The sequence below is a fragment of the Rhamphochromis sp. 'chilingali' genome, assembly GCF_963969265.1.
Source record: "Rhamphochromis sp. 'chilingali' genome assembly, chromosome: 16".
Classification (NCBI taxonomy): Eukaryota; Metazoa; Chordata; class Actinopteri; order Cichliformes; family Cichlidae; genus Rhamphochromis; species Rhamphochromis sp. 'chilingali'.
The window spans coordinates 756,151-776,517 of record NC_137943.1 but is presented as its reverse complement, the minus strand read 5'-3'; the positions used below and the strand labels follow the sequence as shown (position 1 = coordinate 776,517).

At 41.6% G+C, this 20,367-nt stretch overlaps 1 protein-coding gene and 1 pseudogene across 2 annotated transcripts in view; both read left to right on the top strand.

Annotated features, from left to right (window-relative positions):
* The window catches only part of LOC308413020, a 219,212-nt pseudogene that overhangs the window by 113,984 nt on the left and 84,861 nt on the right, over positions 1-20,367 (top strand). The window lies entirely within an intron of this gene.
* LOC308383848 (uncharacterized protein) lies at positions 6,636-13,656 on the top strand (the record flags this gene model as incomplete). The annotated part of the gene is made up of 4 exons (XM_080862006.1): positions 6,636-6,894; positions 9,761-10,770; positions 10,843-11,070; positions 13,342-13,656. 4 exons carry the CDS (start codon positions 6,636-6,638, stop codon positions 13,654-13,656), a joined length of 1,812 nt encoding a protein of 603 aa, XP_080718132.1.

The following is a 20,367-nucleotide window of genomic DNA, read 5'->3' as shown; positions in this document are numbered from 1 at the left end:
CTTCGTTTTTTTTCTCCATAGATTTCCTGGACCCTTCCTGTAACCCTTTTTTCCTGATTGCTGAGAGTGAGTGTTTGGCAGTGTGGAGTGGAGTGATAGTGTGGAGCGAACTGGATCACAAGAGCAGAGCGTGTGTGCAGAGACTGGAACGAGTGGCATGTGGATCAGCAAGCGAGTGTGGAGCACCATTCCCCTTCCTGCCCGTGGATCCCTGGAGCCCCTGACCATTCCCCTCACTTTGTATATAGCTCCCTTTGTGTTGTAAATAAAGGACGGTTTAATTTAATCCCAGAGTCTGTGCTTGAGTCCGTTCAGTCAGCCTTGACAGAATCTAATAAAAAAAACAAGCTGTTGCTGCGTCCACTTTGCTTGTGTTGCCACAGTTGTCCTACATGTACCAGTATGAGTCGAATAAACTAATAGAAAAAATGTCTAAATGTGGTACTTGGACCATTTTCATACTTTATATTTGATCTTTCATTTTCTTTGATATTTGGACTGATAATTACACTGGGAAGGAGCTTCTATCCCCAAGCCATCCGTGCCCTAAACACACACACCCGCCCTCTCACATCATCTATAATTGACTGAGACAGGACTCTTCCAGACACTAAACCAAGGCACAATGTACATTTCAATTCCTTTAATTTTAAATATGTTTATATTGTCTATCCTGTAAAATAGTCAGATGTCTATTCATATTAATGTACAGAATTCACCTGCTTGCTGCTACTACTGCACATTCACCCAATGTATATACATATATATATATATATATATATATATATATATATATATATATATATATATATATATAATGTTCTTCCTCTACCCCCCCCCCCCCCCCCCAATTTTTTTGCACATGTCGAGGAGCGTGTCAGACTACATTTCACTGTGTGTTATACTTGTATAACTATGCATGTGACAAATAAAGAACCTTGAACCTTGAATAAGGGCACAAACCAGAGGAAATCGGTGTCAGCAGAAGCTTTCCATAACACTTGGTCAGTGTTCACAGAAAAAAAAACTTTTTTAAAAAAAAACAACCCACAAATCTGATGAGAGCAATATTTCCAAGAGGCTGTGCTATTGAAAACTATGAATGGCTCTGTTGTCAGACACCAGTGATGATAGCAATACAACTTCTCTTGGTCTAAACAATCAAAATGTCTTGTTTATCGGGTAAGGAGGAAGCAGCAGGCTTCCACCACATCCATCTGTGCCGAGTTGTCTCCTGGGGGAACTTTCAAGGTTCATTTAAGGGTAGAAACACTAAAAGCGGGAAAAGAGCTAACAAGATCATCCTTGTACTAAAAACTGGAGTGCCAAAGTGAACAGAGAGCGCTGACATAGCAGACTTTTTTCAAACCATTTTAAGCATGCATGAATGTACCAAAGTGATCAAATGTTTTATATTTCCTTTCATTAAAAAAGCAAAGATCTGTATTTGGTGCACACCTGCACTTCACTGCTGAAACTGGGAATGTCTACTGTGCTGGATGTGATTCCAGCCTACTTCCAAATCTCAGAGGAAGATGATCAAACTAATAAATCTCCCTCGTGTCAATAACTTTTATTACATGACATTTCTAGGGTCTATTTGAATGTTCTGCGTTGATTCTTTTTTGTTTGTTTAATCTCTAGGTCACTTTGTTCTTGAGTTGTCCACGCTGCCCGCCGAGCAGTGTGTCGACAAAAGCCCATCAGCCTTTTACAGCCAAGGGGTCAAATAAAATAAAATAAAATAAAATCACTTTTATTGTCACATCACATGTGCATGTACACTGGTACAGTACATGTGAGTGAAATTCTTGTGTGCGAGCTTCACAAGCAACAGAGTTGTGCAAAAAATACAATAACATAAGAACAAGCAAATATAACAATGGCTACATCTGAGAATTATATGAATAAATATATGTACAATATAAGAGTGTATGCATATTACTGAATGTGTATACTAAATATGTATGTCTACGTGTGTGTGTGTGTGTGTGTGTGTGTGTGTGTGTGTGTGTGTGTGTGTGTGTGTGTGTGTGTGTGTGTGTGTGTGTGTGTACATATTTTACAAATTAAATAGAGTAAAAATAAAATAAATATACAAAATATACAAAGGTTGGTAGTTGGTACACTCAAAAAAGTAAAATTTGGTGGTTATTGCATTTACATGACTCTAACATGTAATTTGAACACAATGAATTTATGTTTCCAAGGTGAACGTAATAAAATCATATAAGATCTACATGAAATTTACCAACTTAGCACCTCTTAAATTTATTCTTGTTGATATGACATGATAAAATCTAACAAGAGTGGTTAGCTGCCTTAAAGACTCGCGATATCACAAGATCACGTGAGATTTTAAACAACAGGAGGGAGGAAAGCACATGGTTTGCTTCTCGGTCATCTTGGAAAGGTAAGAGTGAATCTGTCTTCATCCATCCAGATGAAAATACTTTTTGTGCAAAGATATCATTAGTTTGTCTATTCTTTTCAGTGATATTTATTCACATTTGTTTTTTGTTGTTGTTTTTTTTAAATCTGTCTGTTTATGCCATTTTCGCTAGCTAACACGTTAGTACAACAATATAGCACAATGTCAAGCTAGCACAAGTATAAAAGCCTAATATGAAAGACATAGCTACTTCAAATGTAGATATTGCTTATAACTTAACCTCTGCAAATAAGCTAGTTGGACCCTACCACAGAAACTGTTGTGATAAATACAAATTTTATGTGTGGGTTGATTAAATGTGTAAGTTTGTAAGTTGCAATTGTTCCACAGTAGTTTACTTAACAATTGATGTATGTTTTTAGTACACTGAGGAGGAAAGACCAAACATGAACTGATATTTTTTCAGTTTTTTTTATTTTTTTGAAATAAAATATGTCTACTTAATAAACTTAGAGACTTGCAGTGCCCTCCTGTTAAGATAACACATGTTTAATTGTGAAATGGTATTTTAGGTAAGGTGATCATTTTTAATTTGAAATTTGTGGGACTGATTTATCTAATCTGTTTCAGGACGCAGCTGCCATCCAACCCCATAAGTGACCATTGTCGAAAGGGATCATTGGCCATTATCAAGTTTGTGATTTGAATGTAGTTGGGCTAAAAACATTGAAAGGGTCTTAGTGATTGATTGAGTCCAGTCATTAATTACTTAGGGTTCACTTAAATGAAGATTAGCCTGTTGTTTATTTATTTAACCTTTGAGTGAAGGATGTGGCATTGTAAGGTGTGTAGTGGATCTCTACCTAGTAGATATGAGCTACTAAAACATTTTAGACTTCAGCACCGGCACATGCCACGTTACCCATGCCCACACATAGACTGCCCATGTACTTTTAAGACATTTAATGCTTTGTACATTCATTTAAGTAGAGTCCATGCTCAACAGAACACCCAGAGGTTGCAGCAATTATCAACATACAGTTGTCATTTGTGCACCTGTAGCAATCTTCCAACAGAGAAGTCTTATTTTTTACACATTGGCACTCATCTGAAAAGTAGTGAAACCGTTACTTGTATGTTTGAAAGTTGTACTTTTCACACAAATATATATGGAACATTTCATTCTCACAAGAACAGGAAACACACCCCACATACATTCAAAGATTTCAAGCCCGGTGTAGTTAAAATCACACAAGTTTCACAAGGATCCTCTTATAATCCTGAGGAAGATGCAGGTAATCAAGTGTCTGCAGTTTCAGCAGACAGTGCATGTTCAAGTAGCGGTTCAGATGTAGCTAAGAACTTGCCTGAAGTAATTGAGAAAAATTTTGCCGCAGTGTTGCTCAAGTTGGAGCATTTTGCACATGTGCCAGGCACAAAAATTGATGAGTTCTTAGAAGAACTGCACTACTTAAGTTCAGCAACACTGCCCCTCTCGATTGAAATTCTAGAAAGGGTGTTTCAGAAACACAGTGTCACAACTGAAAGGTCCATGTTAGAAGAGGTAGCCACTGCTATCTGTGTATCTAACCCGTTGCTCAAAGCGATCGAGAAGGGGGGACCCCTGAGCTCAACTTACATCCGCAACCAGTATTATAAAGAAAGCTTTAACACTGTAGAACCCATTGAGTACATTCTTGATGCCAAGGAAAAAAGGAGTTTTCAGTACGTGCCTGTACTTAAGTCTTTGCAGCAGCTCTTTGTCAGGAAAGGTGTTGTGGACAGGTTAGTTGAAAATCACAAGGCCCAAAATAGGGGGACTATTGAACACCATACTTACAACTCTTCTCAGGATGGTTCATACTTCAAGCAAAACAGTTTTTTGTCAGGGGATGAGATGAGAATTTTACTGTGTTTATACATAGATGATTTTGAGATTTGCAATCCTTTGGGTACCTCTCGCAGGAAACATAAGCTTTGTGGCATCTACTGGACTGTGAGTAATTTGCCTATAGGCTCACATTCATCACTATCATCAATTTACTTGGCAGTCTTGTGTAAAACTGATGATGTGAAGAAATTTGGTTATTGCCGTGTCATGCAACCTCTTCTTCAAGATGTGAAGACTCTGGAGCAAGAGGGAATTTTCATTCCATTACTAGGCAGATGTCTTAAAGGCACAATTCAGGTTGTTGTAGCAGATAATCTGGGGGCTCACAGTATTGCTGGTTTTACTGAGAGCTTTTCTAGTGGGTACATTTGCCGATTTTGCACAGGAACCAGAACAGAAATCCAAACAAAAGAGGTAAAATCAGGTGCATTTACATTCAGGACTAAAGAACTCCATGACTCTCATGTAAAATTAGCTCATGAGACTGGTACGAGCTGTTTTGGAGTGAAAAGGCCTTGTGTTATCAGTGAAAATATTGCCCACTTCAATGTTCACACAGGTTATCCTCCAGATATTATGCATGATCTTTTTGAGGGCATAGTGCCGGTGGAGCTTGGACGCTGTTTGGCATCGCTGATATCCAATAAATATTTTAATCTTGAAACCCTCAACAAATCCATCCTGCATTTTCCGTACAAATGGGCTGACAAGACAAATAGGCCACATGTGATCCCACACACATTTTCAACTAAGCCAACAATAGGTGGAAATGCCCATGAAAATTGGGCTCTGTTAAGACTGCTCCCATTCATAATTGGGCATCTGGTTCCAGAGGGTGAAATGGCATGGCAAATACTGATGGACTTGAAAGACACTGTTGAGCTTGTGGTTGCTCCAACACACACAGATGAGTCCATTGCTTATCTTCAGGCAAAAATTTCAGAGCACAGACAAAAGCACCAAGAACTCTTCCCTGGTGTGCATCTGCTCCCAAAACATCATTACTTAGAGCACTATCCTCATCTGATAAGGATGTTTGGGCCTCTTGTAGGATTCTGGACAATGCGTTTTGAAGCCAAGCACAGATATTTTAAGCAGGTTGTGCGCCACACCAATTGCTTTAAAAATGTGCCCCTTTCGCTAGCCACTAAGCATCAGCTCATGATTTCATATCACTTGAGGTCATCTAGTATTGAAAAAAATCCTCTACAGGTCACAAATGTCTCAACAGTTCCTGTTGATGTTTTGAAAGAAGAAATGGCTCAGACTATTGCACAGAAATTCCCTGGTACATCTGAAGTCCACCTTGCAAAGTGTGTGTCAAGCAAAGGTGTAACTTTTAGAAATGGGATGATAGTTGCTCATGGGTGTACAGGCGGACTGCCTGATTTTGGAGAGATTGTTCAGATTTGTATTGTTCAGGAGAGCTTGTGTTTCATAGTGAGAAGGCTTTCTGGCTGGTACAGGGAACATTTCAGAGCCTTTGAGCTGACTGCATGTCCAAGCAGAGAGACTGTGTTGATTGAACTTGGTGAACTTGCCGATGAATACCCTTTGGCAGACTACTTTGTTGGGCCTCTAAGACTGGTGACATTAAAAAGACACATACATGTAATATAAGGTTTGTTATCTTTTGCATGTATAATAATGTATATATCATTTTAGTCACTATTAGTTTGTCATAATATCTTCTCTTTCTCTCTGTCTTTGTGTGTGTGTGTCTCTCTCTGTCTCTCTCTCTCTCTCTCACACACACACTCACACACACACACACACACACAGTGCTTAACATAGTTATTAAATCATCAGCCAATATTCGGTGTAGGCCATAGCTGTATAATCTGTATAAGCTCTATAATCTAAATATTTTTATTGCTATAGTACAATTAATGTTGTTATGCATTTAATTTTCAATATATTATCTTACAGAACTAGAACTAGAAATAAATGGTAAAGCAAATTATTATTAAGATGCCAAGTTACAATTATTTATTTTAATTTCTGAAGAGAATGTTATGCTTTATTAATTTTACTCCTGAGAGAATTCCAGTTTAAATTTGATTATAAAAATGTGAATAATTCATTTTGAAATTCTTCATCCCTGTTCAACATGGTAAAATGTTGAACTCACTGAAAAGGAAAGAGTCCCAATTACAGGAATTAACTCATTTTTATGACAGGCAGTCTAATAAATCTAAAATGTATTGACAATTAATGTGGCATTATTTTATTTATATCAGTTTTAATGGACATAGCCTGCCACACCTTTATCGAAGTGCTTTGTTGAAATCAGATTTACCCTTGTTGAAACGGTTAACGTTGTCTTAATTTCCTCTTTTAGGCTGTTGTGAAATGGCTGCAATGGTGAAACTCAGAATCATTTTCTCCGAAAATGATTCCCGGAGATTGATCCTTCCAAATGGGATGCCAGAGTCTGTCAGTGAGCTAGTTCAGCAGATAAAGGGACAGTGTGGAGTTAATGGGGACTTCAGACTTCAGTTCATGGATGCAGAATTTGGGAATGAATTCACCAACTTGGAGTCAATGTCGGACATCCAGGACAAAAGTACCATCGAGGTCATCTTTAGCTCAGTTGCACCTGTCGAGCCTGGTGAGCCACTGATCCCTCTTTACTCACCTGCTGCCACTTCCCGCACTCTAGATGACTCCTCATCCATTTCATCTCCTGGGAACTCATTTGATACAGATATATTGTCTTCTCCTGAATCTACGTCCTCAAGAGCAACTGCATGGCCCGATGTCTTCCCCATTCCCCGGTTCTCTTATGATACTCAACTACAGCTGGACAGGGCCAATGCTACTTTCAAAGAAACTGGAGCTTTGTTGAATCCTGATCATAAAATTAAGTCTGCCATTCTTGATGGTTTAGCTGAAACAATTGTTCAGTACAAGGTCTACCTCTCTGACAGGGAGTTTGATGAGGTCGCAGAAGCTCTTGTAACAACCCATCCATGTTTGAAAGAGCCTGGTTCAGTCACTGGATATGGCGGATGGAAAACAAGCTTGAAGTATAAACTTGCTAACTACCGAACTAAGCTTAGACGGCTTGGTTGCCCTGAAGTTACTGTGAATTCCTTAAAACATAAACCTGATGGCAAATGTACTCCTGCGTATGGCGTGAAGAAGCCAAAAAAAGCTGAAGTGAATTACTGCCCCACTTATCCAGCTGGTGAAACTGCAGAGACACTGGAAGAAATCAGAGTGGACCTCCTGTCAGAAGTTAAGAAAAAAAACAATGACCACAGGGTGGCTGCAATGATGGAGAAGACCTTTGCTCTCAGAAGGCAAGAGGTAGTACGTGAAGCACCGATGATTGCTGATTTCAAAATGAGGTGGCCAGCTCTCTTCCATGTGTGTGAGGTAATTGAATGGGTTTAAAACAACAGCAATATTTTGCTTCCATTGGATTATTATATAAAAGTAACTTGTAACCACATGGGATTTACTGAAGATCAGCTAAAGCAGCCTGTGTTAGCTCAGCTACAAATATGAATGCAGGAACCTAATATACAAGAAATTAATGGATTATGCATTCACATGTATTGAACAGACTTGACTCACTTTTAAGTGGACTGAATAATGACAACACAATCCTCTGTTAATTATTTGTGGTTGTATTTGCCTTTGTTAAGTATCCTGGGTTTTTTTTAAAGGTGCTGTGTAAATCTCAGTTATAAATGTATTCTTATTATTAGTTTTGTCTGTTGGATTATTATTCTGCCTTTTGCAGGTGAGTGCAGAATTCAAGAGGATTACAACAATCCATTTGCAGTCTAAGTTCTTCTCCCAGCTGGATAGTTATTCGGCAAACTTTATGAAGATATATGCCAAGAAGGGTGGAGTGCAAGGGAGAAACATTAAGACCATCATGGCACCTGCAACCCAGGTATGACAAGATATATTTATACAAGCCCAATTGAAGAAAGTTTGGATATTGTGTAAAGTGTAACTAAAACCAAAATGCAGTGATTTGCATTTCAAAACCACCTTTTACTTACAAATAAACATAGAAATTTGGTGAGTTAGAAACATTTGTAAATGTTTTTGTACTTGATTCTAATCTGCTGCTGAGTCATTTTTATTCTCCTTAAACTGCAGCTGAACTAACCAGTTAAATTTGTAATTCACCTTAAATATCTGTTCAGTGACATTAATTTCACTTTGATATGGAGACAAGCTAATGTGATTTCCATGTTTCCTTTATCAGTTGTATATAGTATTTGTATTTGTATTCTATTTTTATCTCTGTAAAGCACTTTGAATCAGCTTGTTGTTGAATTGTGCTATACAAATAAACTTGCCTTGCCTTGCCTTATTGTATATTTATTTTATTTTATTCTACTGTATATAGTATTTTATTTTATTCTATTCTGTACAGTTGTGTACTGTATTTATTCTTATTGTATTCTAATTTTTGCCTCATAACTTTTGCACTGTCCACTTCCTGCTGTGACAAAACAAATTTCCCACGTGTGGGACTAATAAAGGTTATCTTATCTTATCTTTGTCATGGTCCTGGGCCATGTTGGCCCAGTGTTCTTAGTTTTCTTGTATGTTTGTATTTTGTTCCTTATTTAGGCCATGTTTTCTGAGTTGCCCTGTTGTGTTGTTCCCTAAGTGTTTTCCCTTCGTGGTTTTTACCCCCTGTGTGCCCCTCTGTGTATCTGTGAGCCCTCGTCTCTCCTTATGTTTTATTCCATGTTTCCCCTGCCCTTTATGTCCAAGTTCTCCCCGTGCTCTCTCTCCCCCCCCCTGTGTGCCCTGTGTATTTATGAGCCCTCGTCTCCCTTTGTGGTTGTTTCATGTTTCCCCAGCCCGTTATGTCTGTGTTTTCCCCGTGCTCTCTCTCCTCCTGTCTGAACCTCTGTGCACTTCCTGTTTACTTTGTGACTCTCACGCCCGTACATGTCATGTTCAGTTCACCCCGCCCTGTCTCGTTATGATTATCAGTGTCACCTGTGTTCCCCGTGTGTTCCCACTTTCCTCGTTTACCCTCTGTGTATTTCTGTCTGCGTCTCCCTCTGTTCGGCGTGACGTCGTCCCTCATGCTGTGTGTGGATCTCCCTGTGAGTTCTTAGTTTATGGTTTCCCAGTTTAGTCTAGTTTGTATGTTTGTTCTACCAGCAAATAAAGCTGTGTCTTGAGTTCACCTCCCCGAGTCTGTGAGTCCTGCATTTTGGGTCCCACTCCTGCCTGCCGCACAGCGATTCATGACAGTACGACGTCACCAGATATGGACCCAGCAGCACTCAACCCACCAGAAGAACTGCGTCTGGACATAATCTACTCCGTGGAAAGACTCCTGTATCTGTGGCTCGAACATGAGGGGAAGGAATTTCGCTGTGCTGTGGAAACCAAACTACAGCGTTTAATCTCTGGTCTTCCCTGGCTACTCAGTGCGCTCCACCCACTCGAACAGGATTTAATCCAAAATTAGCTCCACCTTCATCCCCCAGCTGCTAATGCCCACCTGCCTGAAGGGCCGGATGTGGAGCCGCTCGGCCCGTCAGAGCCATCATCTAAAAAGAAACGACGACCACGCCGCCAGCGCGCCACCCCACAGCCGGACATTCAGACTTGTACATCGCCGGCTGTGGTGAGTAAGGACTCTTTTTTTGTGTCGAACCGTGGAACTATTCGTTCAGGGGCTGTGTTTTGTGCTACGGACGGTAATGTGAACAGTTTATCAGCTGCCCAGCCTCCTGAAGCTCTCTTAGCTGCCCAGCTACAAGCTGCGTCTCCTGTGTCCCCGCTAGCACAGCCATTAACTCCACCACACGCTCCATTTTCACCTCTACCATCGCTTCAGTCATCAGTTCGGTCTGCCACTCAGTCGCCCTTAGTTCCGTCATCCACACTACCACCTGTTTCCCTTCCACCACCACCATCACTACACCCAGCCATTCAGGCTGCTACTCAGTCAGTCATTCAACCCATAGCCCTGCCATTAAGGCACTCTGTAGCCGAGCCATTAGCCGCCCGACCCGCAGCCACTTCAGCCACTCCTCCACCCGTCACACCTCCACTACAACCATCACTGCAGTCTCTAGCGCAGTCTCCTGCAGCTCTGCTTTCCCCAGTGCAGTCTCCAGTGTCCCCAGTGCAGTCTCCAGTGTCCCCAGTGCAGTCTCCAGTGTCCCCAGTGCAGTCTCCAGTGTCCCCAGTGCAGTCTCCAGTGTCCCCAGTGCAGCCTCCTGCAGCCCTGCTTTCCCCAGTGCAGTCTCCAGTGTCCCCAGTGCAGCCTCCTTTAGCACAGTCACCCACTCAACCACCAGCACCACAACCGTCACTACCTCTAGTTCATTCCCCTGTGAAGTCATTAACTCCACCACCTACTCCACTCTCACCACCACCGTTACTACAGACATCAGTTCAGTCCCCTGTGCAGTCGTTTACTTCTCCACCGTTAGCAGCTCAGGTCCCCGTGTGTCCAGCAGCTCAGGTCCCCGTGTGTCCAGCAGCTCAGGTCCCCGTGTGTCTAGCAGCTCAGGTCCCCGTGTGTCTAGCAGCTCAGGTCCCCGTGTGTCTAGCAGCTCAGGTCCCCGTGTGTCCAGCAGCTCAGCTCGCACCTGAACCTTTGGCCCAGTTCCCCGTAGCAGTGCAGTTTTCTAGCCAGCTTAACGTTGAGCCCGGGGTCCCAATTCTCTCTGGCTCTACATCGGCTCCTGCTGGAAGCTCGGATGAGCTCATCCAGCACTCCGCGGCTCCCGTGTCACCATCTACCTCGTCCGCTGGGGGTTCCAGTGAGCCCAGCCAGCACCTCCTCGTCTCCGCTGGAGGGTCCGAGGGGCCCGTTCAGCCGCCCGTCTCCGCTGGAGGGTCCGAGGGGCCCGTTCAGCCGCCCGTCTCCGCTGGAGGGTCCGAGGGGCCCGTTCAGCCTCCTGTCTCCGCTGGAGGGTCCGAGGGGCCCGTTCAGCCTCCTGTCTCCGCTGGAGGGTCCGAGGGGCCCGTTCAGCCTCCTGTCTCCGCTGGAGGGTCCGAGGGGCCCGTTCAGCCTCACGCCGCATCAGCTGGAGGGCCCGAGGAGCCTGTCCAGCCGCCACCTGCGACCGCCTCGTCGTCGCCTGGTCCGGCTGCATCCGCCTGTGCTTCTGCTACGCCTGGGCCAGCCTCTGCCTGTGCTTCTGCTACGCCTGGTCCGGTCTCAGCCTCTGCAGCTCCGCCTGGTCCAGCCTCAGCCTCTGCAACCTCGTCTGGTCCGGCCTCAGCCTCTGCAACCTCGTCTGGTCCGGCCTCCGAGTCTTCGTCCTCGTCTGGTCCGGCCTCCGAGTCTTCGTCCTCGTCTGGTCCGGCCTCCGAGTCTTCGTCCTCGTCTGGTCCAGCCTCGGCCTGTGCCACCCACCTGGTCCGGCCCCCCGACCGTGTGACCCGTGAACTCTTGTGCCTGTGGGCTCTGGGTCGGCCCCCTGAACCTTATTTGGACTATAGTCATGTGCTCCTGTGTTTTCTGTTTGTTTTTGTTTCCCGTTCTGGTCCCTCCGTCCTGGTCCCCCGCCTCCCGCACTGGGTGGGTTGTTTTCTGTTTTTGTTTTTTCGGGTTTGGGCTGTCGGGAGCCAGCCCTTGAGGGGGGGGTACTGTCATGGTCCTGGGCCATGTTGGCCCAGTGTTCTTAGTTTTCTTGTATGTTTGTATTTTGTTCCTTATTTAGGCCATGTTTTCTGAGTTGCCCTGTTGTGTTGTTCCCTAAGTGTTTTCCCTTCATGGCTTTTACCCCCTGTGTGCCCCTCTGTGTATCTGTGAGCCCTCGTCTCTCCTTATGTTTTATTCCATGTTTCCCCTGCCCTTTATGTCCAAGTTCTCCCCGTGCTCTCTCTCCCCCCCCCCCCCGTGTGCCCTGTGTATTTATGAGCCCTCGTCTCCCTTTGTGGTTGTTTCATGTTTCCCCAGCCCGTTATGTCTGTGTTTTCCCCGTGCTCTCTCTCCTCCTGTCTGAACCTCTGTGCACTTCCTGTTTACTTTGTGACTCTCACGCCCGTACATGTCATGTTCAGTTCACCCCGCCCTGTCTCGTTATGATTATCAGTGTCACCTGTGTTCCCCGTGTGTTCCCACTTTCCTCGTTTACCCTCTGTGTATTTCTGTCTGCGTCTCCCTCTGTTCGGCGTGACGTCGTCCCTCATGCTGTGTGTGGATCTCCCTGTGAGTTCTTAGTTTATGGTTTCCCAGTTTAGTCTAGTTTGTATGTTTGTTCTACCAGCAAATAAAGCTGTGTTTTGAGTTCACCTCCCCGAGTCGAGTCCTGCATTTTGGGTCCCACTCCTGCCTGCCGCACAGCGATTCATGACAATCTTATCTTATCAGGCTGCGTGATGGTAACCTTTAGTGTTCAAGTGAGCCCAGATTAAATTGTCAGACCCTAATGTGCTGATATCACCGTATGTATGCATCCATGCATGCATCCATGCATGCATCCATGCAAGCTGGTGAAGGATTACCTGGTATGTTAATTTGCAGTTATCCTTATCTAAGGAGATGATCAAAGATAGGCTCAAACTACATATAAAAAGCTACATGCAAGAAGTTTGTGGCTTTAAAAATTACCTTTTAAAAATAGGAAAAGTAAGGGCTTTATTTTTCTCACTAGATACTGCACGCACCATTCTTGAGTGTTTTATACTAACCTCATAAAATAATATCATCACAGAACTAATATCATATAATGATTCACCCATTCACGCACACATTCATACAAGTATTTCTATGTAGCATTCACACTTTGATGAATGTATCAGGAGCAACTTAGGGTTTAGTAACTTAAACTTACCCATGGTTAGTTCTGGTATTCAGAATGGAGAACCCAAGGATTAATCCAGTACACAACTTGCTCTACCTCCTAAGCCACAGCCACCCCTAACTCAATATCTTAAAAGACAGGACTTTGTTGAGGTATTGAATTAGATTGTCTTGAGTCAGAAAAAATATCAGGCAGTCATTTTTGATTACATTTACATCATTATAAAGTTTCAATTAATAAAGCTTTTAGGTATTTTACATTAATTATCTCTCTCTCTCTCTCTTTTTTTTAAATTGTCACAGGACGTTGATAAAAGCATCGCCACTGCCATAGCAGAGACAGTCTTTGGAATCTGTGACATTCGATCAGAGGTTGCGGAGCCTGGCGATGACCCTCAGGATGTTATGATTGTTCTAGAGGGGGTGGAAGTGATGGGTGAGTTGGGCAGTGTAGCTTTTGCAGTGGCAATGTTGCTTGGTCTGGTCTACTCACTAAACCTGAGCTACCCTCCGGAACTCAGGTACACCTTTGAGGTCCTGCAGAAGATTCTTATGGAGTTGGATGCACATAAACTATCCAACAAAGTACAGGTTCTCAAAACTCTTCTTTCTCGTTGAGAAATGTTGCCAATACAACAGCTACACCATGTATCTGGAACATGCACCAGAAAGAACTGCAGACAGATGATACAATGCATTTTTTATTCATTTTGAGATACACAAAATTGGTGATATTTGTTTTTTTTGAAAGTGCATCTCTTTGACCTTCAAAATCACTTGATTCAGCCGTTCATTGTAGTTAAAAAATGGTTTGAACAGGTTAAGTTTCCACCATCTCCACTACTTTTTTTTTCTGTGATATAACTTGCATTCGATGTATTCTTCACATGTTATGTGAAATTTGCTATAAATACAATAAATTGGAGAAAACAAAAAGATGTGTATGACAAATTTTTATTTACCTTTTAGATGTAATAGTGAAATGATGTAATAGTATGTTAACCAGACTCTAGACTTTGTTAAATGCTCCAAAAAATTACTCTTTAAATTAACTTAAAATAATCATGGAAAGAATTTCCACGTGATTAAATTGCTTTCTATTAACATTAAAGACTTGTGTTGGAATAACTTAATTTGTATGAGTTGGTTCAACTCAATTAACTTAAGCTGGGACCAAATTTAGTAATTAGTTGGAGAAAACCTACTGAATTGAGTTTGAACAAAAATCTTTACGTTGGATCAACACTATTAAAATATATTGGATCAAAATGCAGTAAATACGTTGATTCATCAATCTTTAATTAAGTTGGTCCAACTTGAGTGGATTAAGTTGGAGTAACAGAATTGCATGGTGCTAAAATAAAGCAATTTAATCACGTGGAAATTCTTTCCATGATTTTTTTATGTTCATTTAAAGAGTTATTTTTTTGAGTGTAAAAAAGCCGTTGAAGATATTTTAGATTTTTGAAGTTTCTTTGGTCCGTGGAGTAACTACATTTATTTTCAATAAAACTGACCCTCTATAATAACACTCACCACATACTCTGTCACTAAATTGTCTGGATCTTCACTGAGGCACACGCGGAGACCCTTGATAATACACTCATGCACAAGATCAACATCATCCTGGCAAAGGGTGACAAGGAGCATTTTGCTAAAATTATATTTTTGCCTAAACTGTACACACAAATTAACATTCTTTCTTACCTGGGCCATGGGCTCCACAATGTTCTTCCTATCTGTCCTCCTCGCTTTTTGAACACCTTTATTAATCAAATCAAATCACTTTTATTGTCACATCACATGTGCAGGTACATTGGTACAGCACATGTGAGTGAAATTCTTGTGTGCGAGCTTCACAAGCAACAGAGTTGTGCAAAATACAATAATGTAAACAAGCAAAATACAAGAATGGCTACATCTGAAACTAATAAATATATGTACAATATATAATAGTATATGCATTCCTGGATGTGTATACTAAATATTTTTCTCTGTGTGTGTGTGTGTGTGTGTGTACACATATTTTACAAATTAAATAGAGTCAACAATAAATTAAATATATAAAAATATACAGAGTTGAGACGTGCAAAACAGTGGCGTTACTGTACAGTATGGAGTGCATAATGTTAAAGTTCCAGTAGTGAAGCTGAGGTGTCTATGACGTGTTCAGCAGTCTGATGGCCTGGTGGAAGAAGCTGTCTCTCAGTCTGCTGGTACGGGACCGGATGCTGCAGAACCTCCTTCCTGATGGAAGCAGTCTGAACAGTTTGTCTGTTGAACTTTCTCTGCAAGAAGTTACCACATATATAAAGGGTCTAAGCTCTTTCTCTTTGGTGTTTTAGCTTTAAATTTTTATTTCAGCAGTAGTTTCCAAAGCAAGAGACGAAAATGGTGGACAGCGCAGCCGATTTTTCCGCCAGAACCAGTCCAGGGGGCGGAGCTTCAGGAGAAAACACGACTACTTTTTTTTTCTTTTCAACATGATTTATTCTAATAGACTGAAAATGCTTAACCTCCTAGGACCTGGCATGATATGCGGACGTCACATTTGGGTTATCTAGACTACAATACTAAATTTTGTTCTACACGAGCCTGATATCCACTTACAAGGACATTATAGTATTTCTCATTACGCGTTAGAGTCAAGATGGCCGACAGCACACTCGGAAGTTCAGATGGCAACTCCCGAGCCAAACTTTGACCAGGTAAAAAGTTCCTTCAGATTTCATGGCTGATTCTTGTGCAGATATGTATAAAAGTGTCCAGTGTTTGTTATGGAATTTATTTTAGACAGAGGGACTTAATTTTGTTAGCTTTGATGACAATGTCAACAAATGTGGACAGAGGGAGTTATATGTTATCATAATTGCTAGCAACATGCGCTAGCAAAACTGTTAGGGTCCCTGGGTCGTTGACCCAGTGTTTTTGTGTTTTTGGTTCTTTGATTTTGTTATTTCATTATATTCTAGCTTTGCTTTATGGGTTTTAGGATTATTCTTAGTTTAGGTTCTCTGGGTGGGGTTTGGTTAGAGTTTTAGTGTTCTGGTTTTCTGTCTGTGTTCCATGTTGCTGTCTCCCCTTTCTGCTGTATCCCCACATCCAGTCAGTGTCTCTGTTCCCTTTGTATAGTGCCTGCCCGTGAGTCTGTTATGTTTCCTGTTTTACTTTGAAAGTCCATGTGTGATGTTAATATGTCTGGTTTTGCTTCCTCTTGTCTCGTTAGGCCTGATTTGCCCCAGCTGTGTTTCCCTCCTGTTACCCATTCCCTGATTGCTCCCTCTGTGTATTTTAGCCCTGTGTTTCTTAGTGTCTGTGTTGCGATCTACCGTTTATTTTGCTGTGTGTTTTGCCTGTCCACCGGTGTAAGTTTATTTTGAGTTTTTCGAGTTATGTCATGTTGCGTTCAGAATTAAAGCCCTTTTTGAGTTCACGTCTGTCTCCGGAGTCTGCACCTTGGGTCCTATTCCTGCCTGCACACAGCCATACCTAACAAAAACGTGGTAATGAAATTGTATTTTTGGATGATTTAGGTAGAAAACAATAGTTTACTACAGTGCAAGCAGATATAGCAAGTTTTACTGGGGTTAATTGGTGGAGACAACTCAGAGGTGGAAGATTTGTCAGATATTGACGATCTCGTGGGGGATGCTGAATATCAACCCCCCATGACCAAGGGCGGATCTAGAAGGGCGGCATGGGGTGACAAGTGCCCCCCCCAAAATGATCTCTTGCCACCCCAAGTGCCACCCCAGTTTTGCATATGACAGTGTTGTTTATTAAAATAAGATAGCATTAACAGTTTGAGCGTAGTTACAGTCAACAGTGAATATAAATGCTAAAACTGAAAATATTGCATAGTGTCGTCGTCCCCCCCCCCCCCCCCCCCTACCATTAACAAATGGTTGAGGCTTTTTTCTTGTTTTCAGTAGCAAGCATGCTTATGACTGTGCCAGAGCACATTTTGAACAACACCATGGGAATTTCAGATTTCACACAGGTGGTTGGATGTTACTCTCTGGAAATGAAATGAAGGTGAGTGTTATTAACCCTCTGAGGTCCACGGACACGCTGCCCCTCCAAATCACATGACTGATGTAAGCTGACACAGCAACAAGCTGCAGCCACGCCGAGTCTTTCAGCCCACTTTGAAAGTTCGGACTTCAAAGTTTATAAATGTTAATTACAGGCCAGTAAATCCAGAGTTATGATAAAAAAATATATATATATATATATATATATATATATATATATATATAAGCCATGTTTTTTAAAAAAAATACTGTTGTCACAATTTTTTGTTGTTTCTTTTTTGGGTGTGTTTTGTTTTGTTTTATTTCTAAGGACAGCAGGAAAACATTAAAGAAAGAAAAAAAAAAAAACAAATTCTTTCCTATTGGTTGAAAACTGTACAATGTGTAACAATTTTTGGTTTTAAAAAAGTCAACACGTGGGATTTGGTTGTTTAGAAAGAGGGGAAAGTTTTGGGAGTGACAGCAGCGAGACAGAGCGAGCAAGTTTTGAGATGTGGGAGATTTGTGACTTTTAGTGTGGAGTGTACAAAATGAAAAAAAAACGGCAGGTGTATTGGCTGCATTTTTAGATAAACAGTTGTATATGTTTACAAAATGTGTGCATAAGTTTATACAATTTATATTTGCATTTGAAGTTATAAAAATAATTTACTCAACATGTCTGTGTTTTTTACAGTAAAAAACTACTACTAGAATTTTAAGTTTTTGTGTGATATCAGATCAGTAACATTAATACAGAATATTAGTGAAAAAACAACTAAATTCAGACACGTGAGGTTGATACCAAAAATGAGGAGTTATATTTTGGACCTCAGAGGGTTAATCCAACAAATCATGAAAAATTAGGTTTAAATGTTTGTTCATGACAGTGCAGATTTCTGACATTTTGTGTAATTTAAGTATTTAACAATCTGATGGTTTTCTAACAAAAAACAGTGAAATGTGTTTGAAAATGAAGCGCCCCATGTTGTGTAGCTTTCTGGATTTTATACTTATTTGGCTACATATTTATTTATTATGCAGGCTATACAGTACATATCAAAACTCACATGTTTTATGTAACAAAAGTGTTTAATTATGTGGGCTACAGACAATAATCAAGTTATAGACTATATTCATATGAAATACTTATACTGTATACTGTATACTTACTGCATTTGAATCATTTTAACCATATGTAACCATGTGTTTGGGAAAAAAAGGCTTTGGTTTTGCCACCCCATTTGATTTCTTTGTCCCCCTCATGCCACCCTAAGAAGATTTCTCTAGATCCGCCCTGTCCATGACATGAGCTAATCAGCAGTGAGGAGGACAGTAGTGGGTGTGAGGACCCCATTCCACTGCCCTCTCAGCTTATCAGGGGACGTAAACGTCTCCGTGATTAATATGAAGGATATTGTTCAGATTGTGAAATTGCCAGATCATCACTCTTGAACACAACAGGATGAGGCTGATGTCTCAGACAATGTCCCTGAAGAGACAACCCCAGGACCAAGCCATCAAGAACAGTCCAAGAAAGGGTGTGGGATGTGATGGAAGGCTTTTCCGCTAACACCAAATCAAGCCCAGTTTAAGCAGGAGGAAGAAACTGTGCAGGACAGAGAGGGCTGGACCCTACTGGACTACATAGAGCAGTATATTGATAAAGATTTGATAAAAATGATTGCAGATTGCTCTAATGCTACATCAAGAAGTGGGAACCCACGCAACACTTCAACTGATGAAATTTATCATTTTTGGTGCCTGTATTTTGATGTATCCTGCAATCAGGTCCAAAGCCTTGAGATTCCTTGCCATCACTGAAAAGTTCACGTGACAGATTCTTCAGACTGAGGCAACCACTCAAAGTGCTCGTTGATGATGATGTTCCAGAGGATCAGAGAGAGTGTGATCAATTCTGAGGCCTTTTCTGAACCGCATTCTGAAAGGCTGCAAATCTCAGGCTCACCCAGAATGCGTTTCTATTGATGGGCAGATGATTAAATTCACAGGAGCTTGTCCGTGTTGACAAGGTCTGCCAATGAAGCCAAACCCAGTTGGCATAAAAAACTTTGTTTGCACAACAGCAGATGGTATTGTGCTGGACTTTGACATTTATCAAGGGGCACCTGCACTCCTTCAGCAGGTTGAAGAACCAAGAGATCTGGCTTGGTCATTGATCATCTGTCTCAAACGCTGCATCCTGTGGGATTATAATATTATTTTATGCCATGTTAGACCCCTAATTAAAGATTGTGAATTATTATGTAGTTTTAGTTTGCATTATTCTCCTGGATTAGAAGAAGGTGGTAACTATTGCATTTGTTAAACTGATGTGCATTACATTAGACTGCTGATTTATTGTGGATGAATGATATTGTTTTATGATGTTATAAGAAATACTGTTCGCAGAAAGTCATCGCCTTATTTGTCTGATTAGAAGAGAACAGAGTGTGCTGGAGTTTTCTGCCCCATCTCAGCAGGAGCAGATAAACGGGGAGCCAAGGTCGTAGCTTAGGCGCCGTGTGAGAGAAAAGCATGTGAATGTTTAGGCTTTTATGATAAGGTGGGAGAACCAGAGGCTATAAGAGTTTGAGCAATGCTCCACCATTTTGAGATCTGATGCTGTCTGCGTACGGTGTCCATCTGTGATCATTAAAATCATCGTTTGACTCAACCCGGCTGGACCAGTGTGGTTATTGTGGTTTTTCCTCTTGTATCCACCCCCAATATTTGAATCCGTAACAATCCTAATACCAATGCATACCGTGATCGGTTCTTCATGTCCATCCAAGATGTGGAACACATGATGACTAAAACGATATGTGACCATCTCGTGACTGTCATGGTCCTGGGACTGTGACCCAGTGTTTTGAGTTTTGGTGCTCGCGTTCCCTCGCTCCCTCTCGTCTGCCTCTCCTCCACTGGTGTATCATGTTTCCTGTTTTGTTGTGAAGGTCCCATGTTTCCATGTTCATTCTTTTCAGTCTAGCTTTCCCTGTCTCGTTGTGGTAATTCGTGTCAGCAGCATTCCTCGTGTGTTCTCACTTCCGTGTTATCCCTCTGTGCATTCAGGTCAGCGTCTCCCTCCGTCCTTTGTCCTTCCTCATGGCTGTGTGTCACTCCCTGTGTTTCCCCGAATGAATTAGTAATAGAATTTTCCAGCTTAGTTTTGCATTTTTTTGTATCGCCTTCATCCAGCAGATAAAGCTGTATTTTTGGTTTAAGTCCTGTATCGAGTATTGTGACTGAAAGTCTCGACGCACACAGTGTTGCAAGACAGGTGAATGTTTATTGACAGTGCTTCTTCACTCTC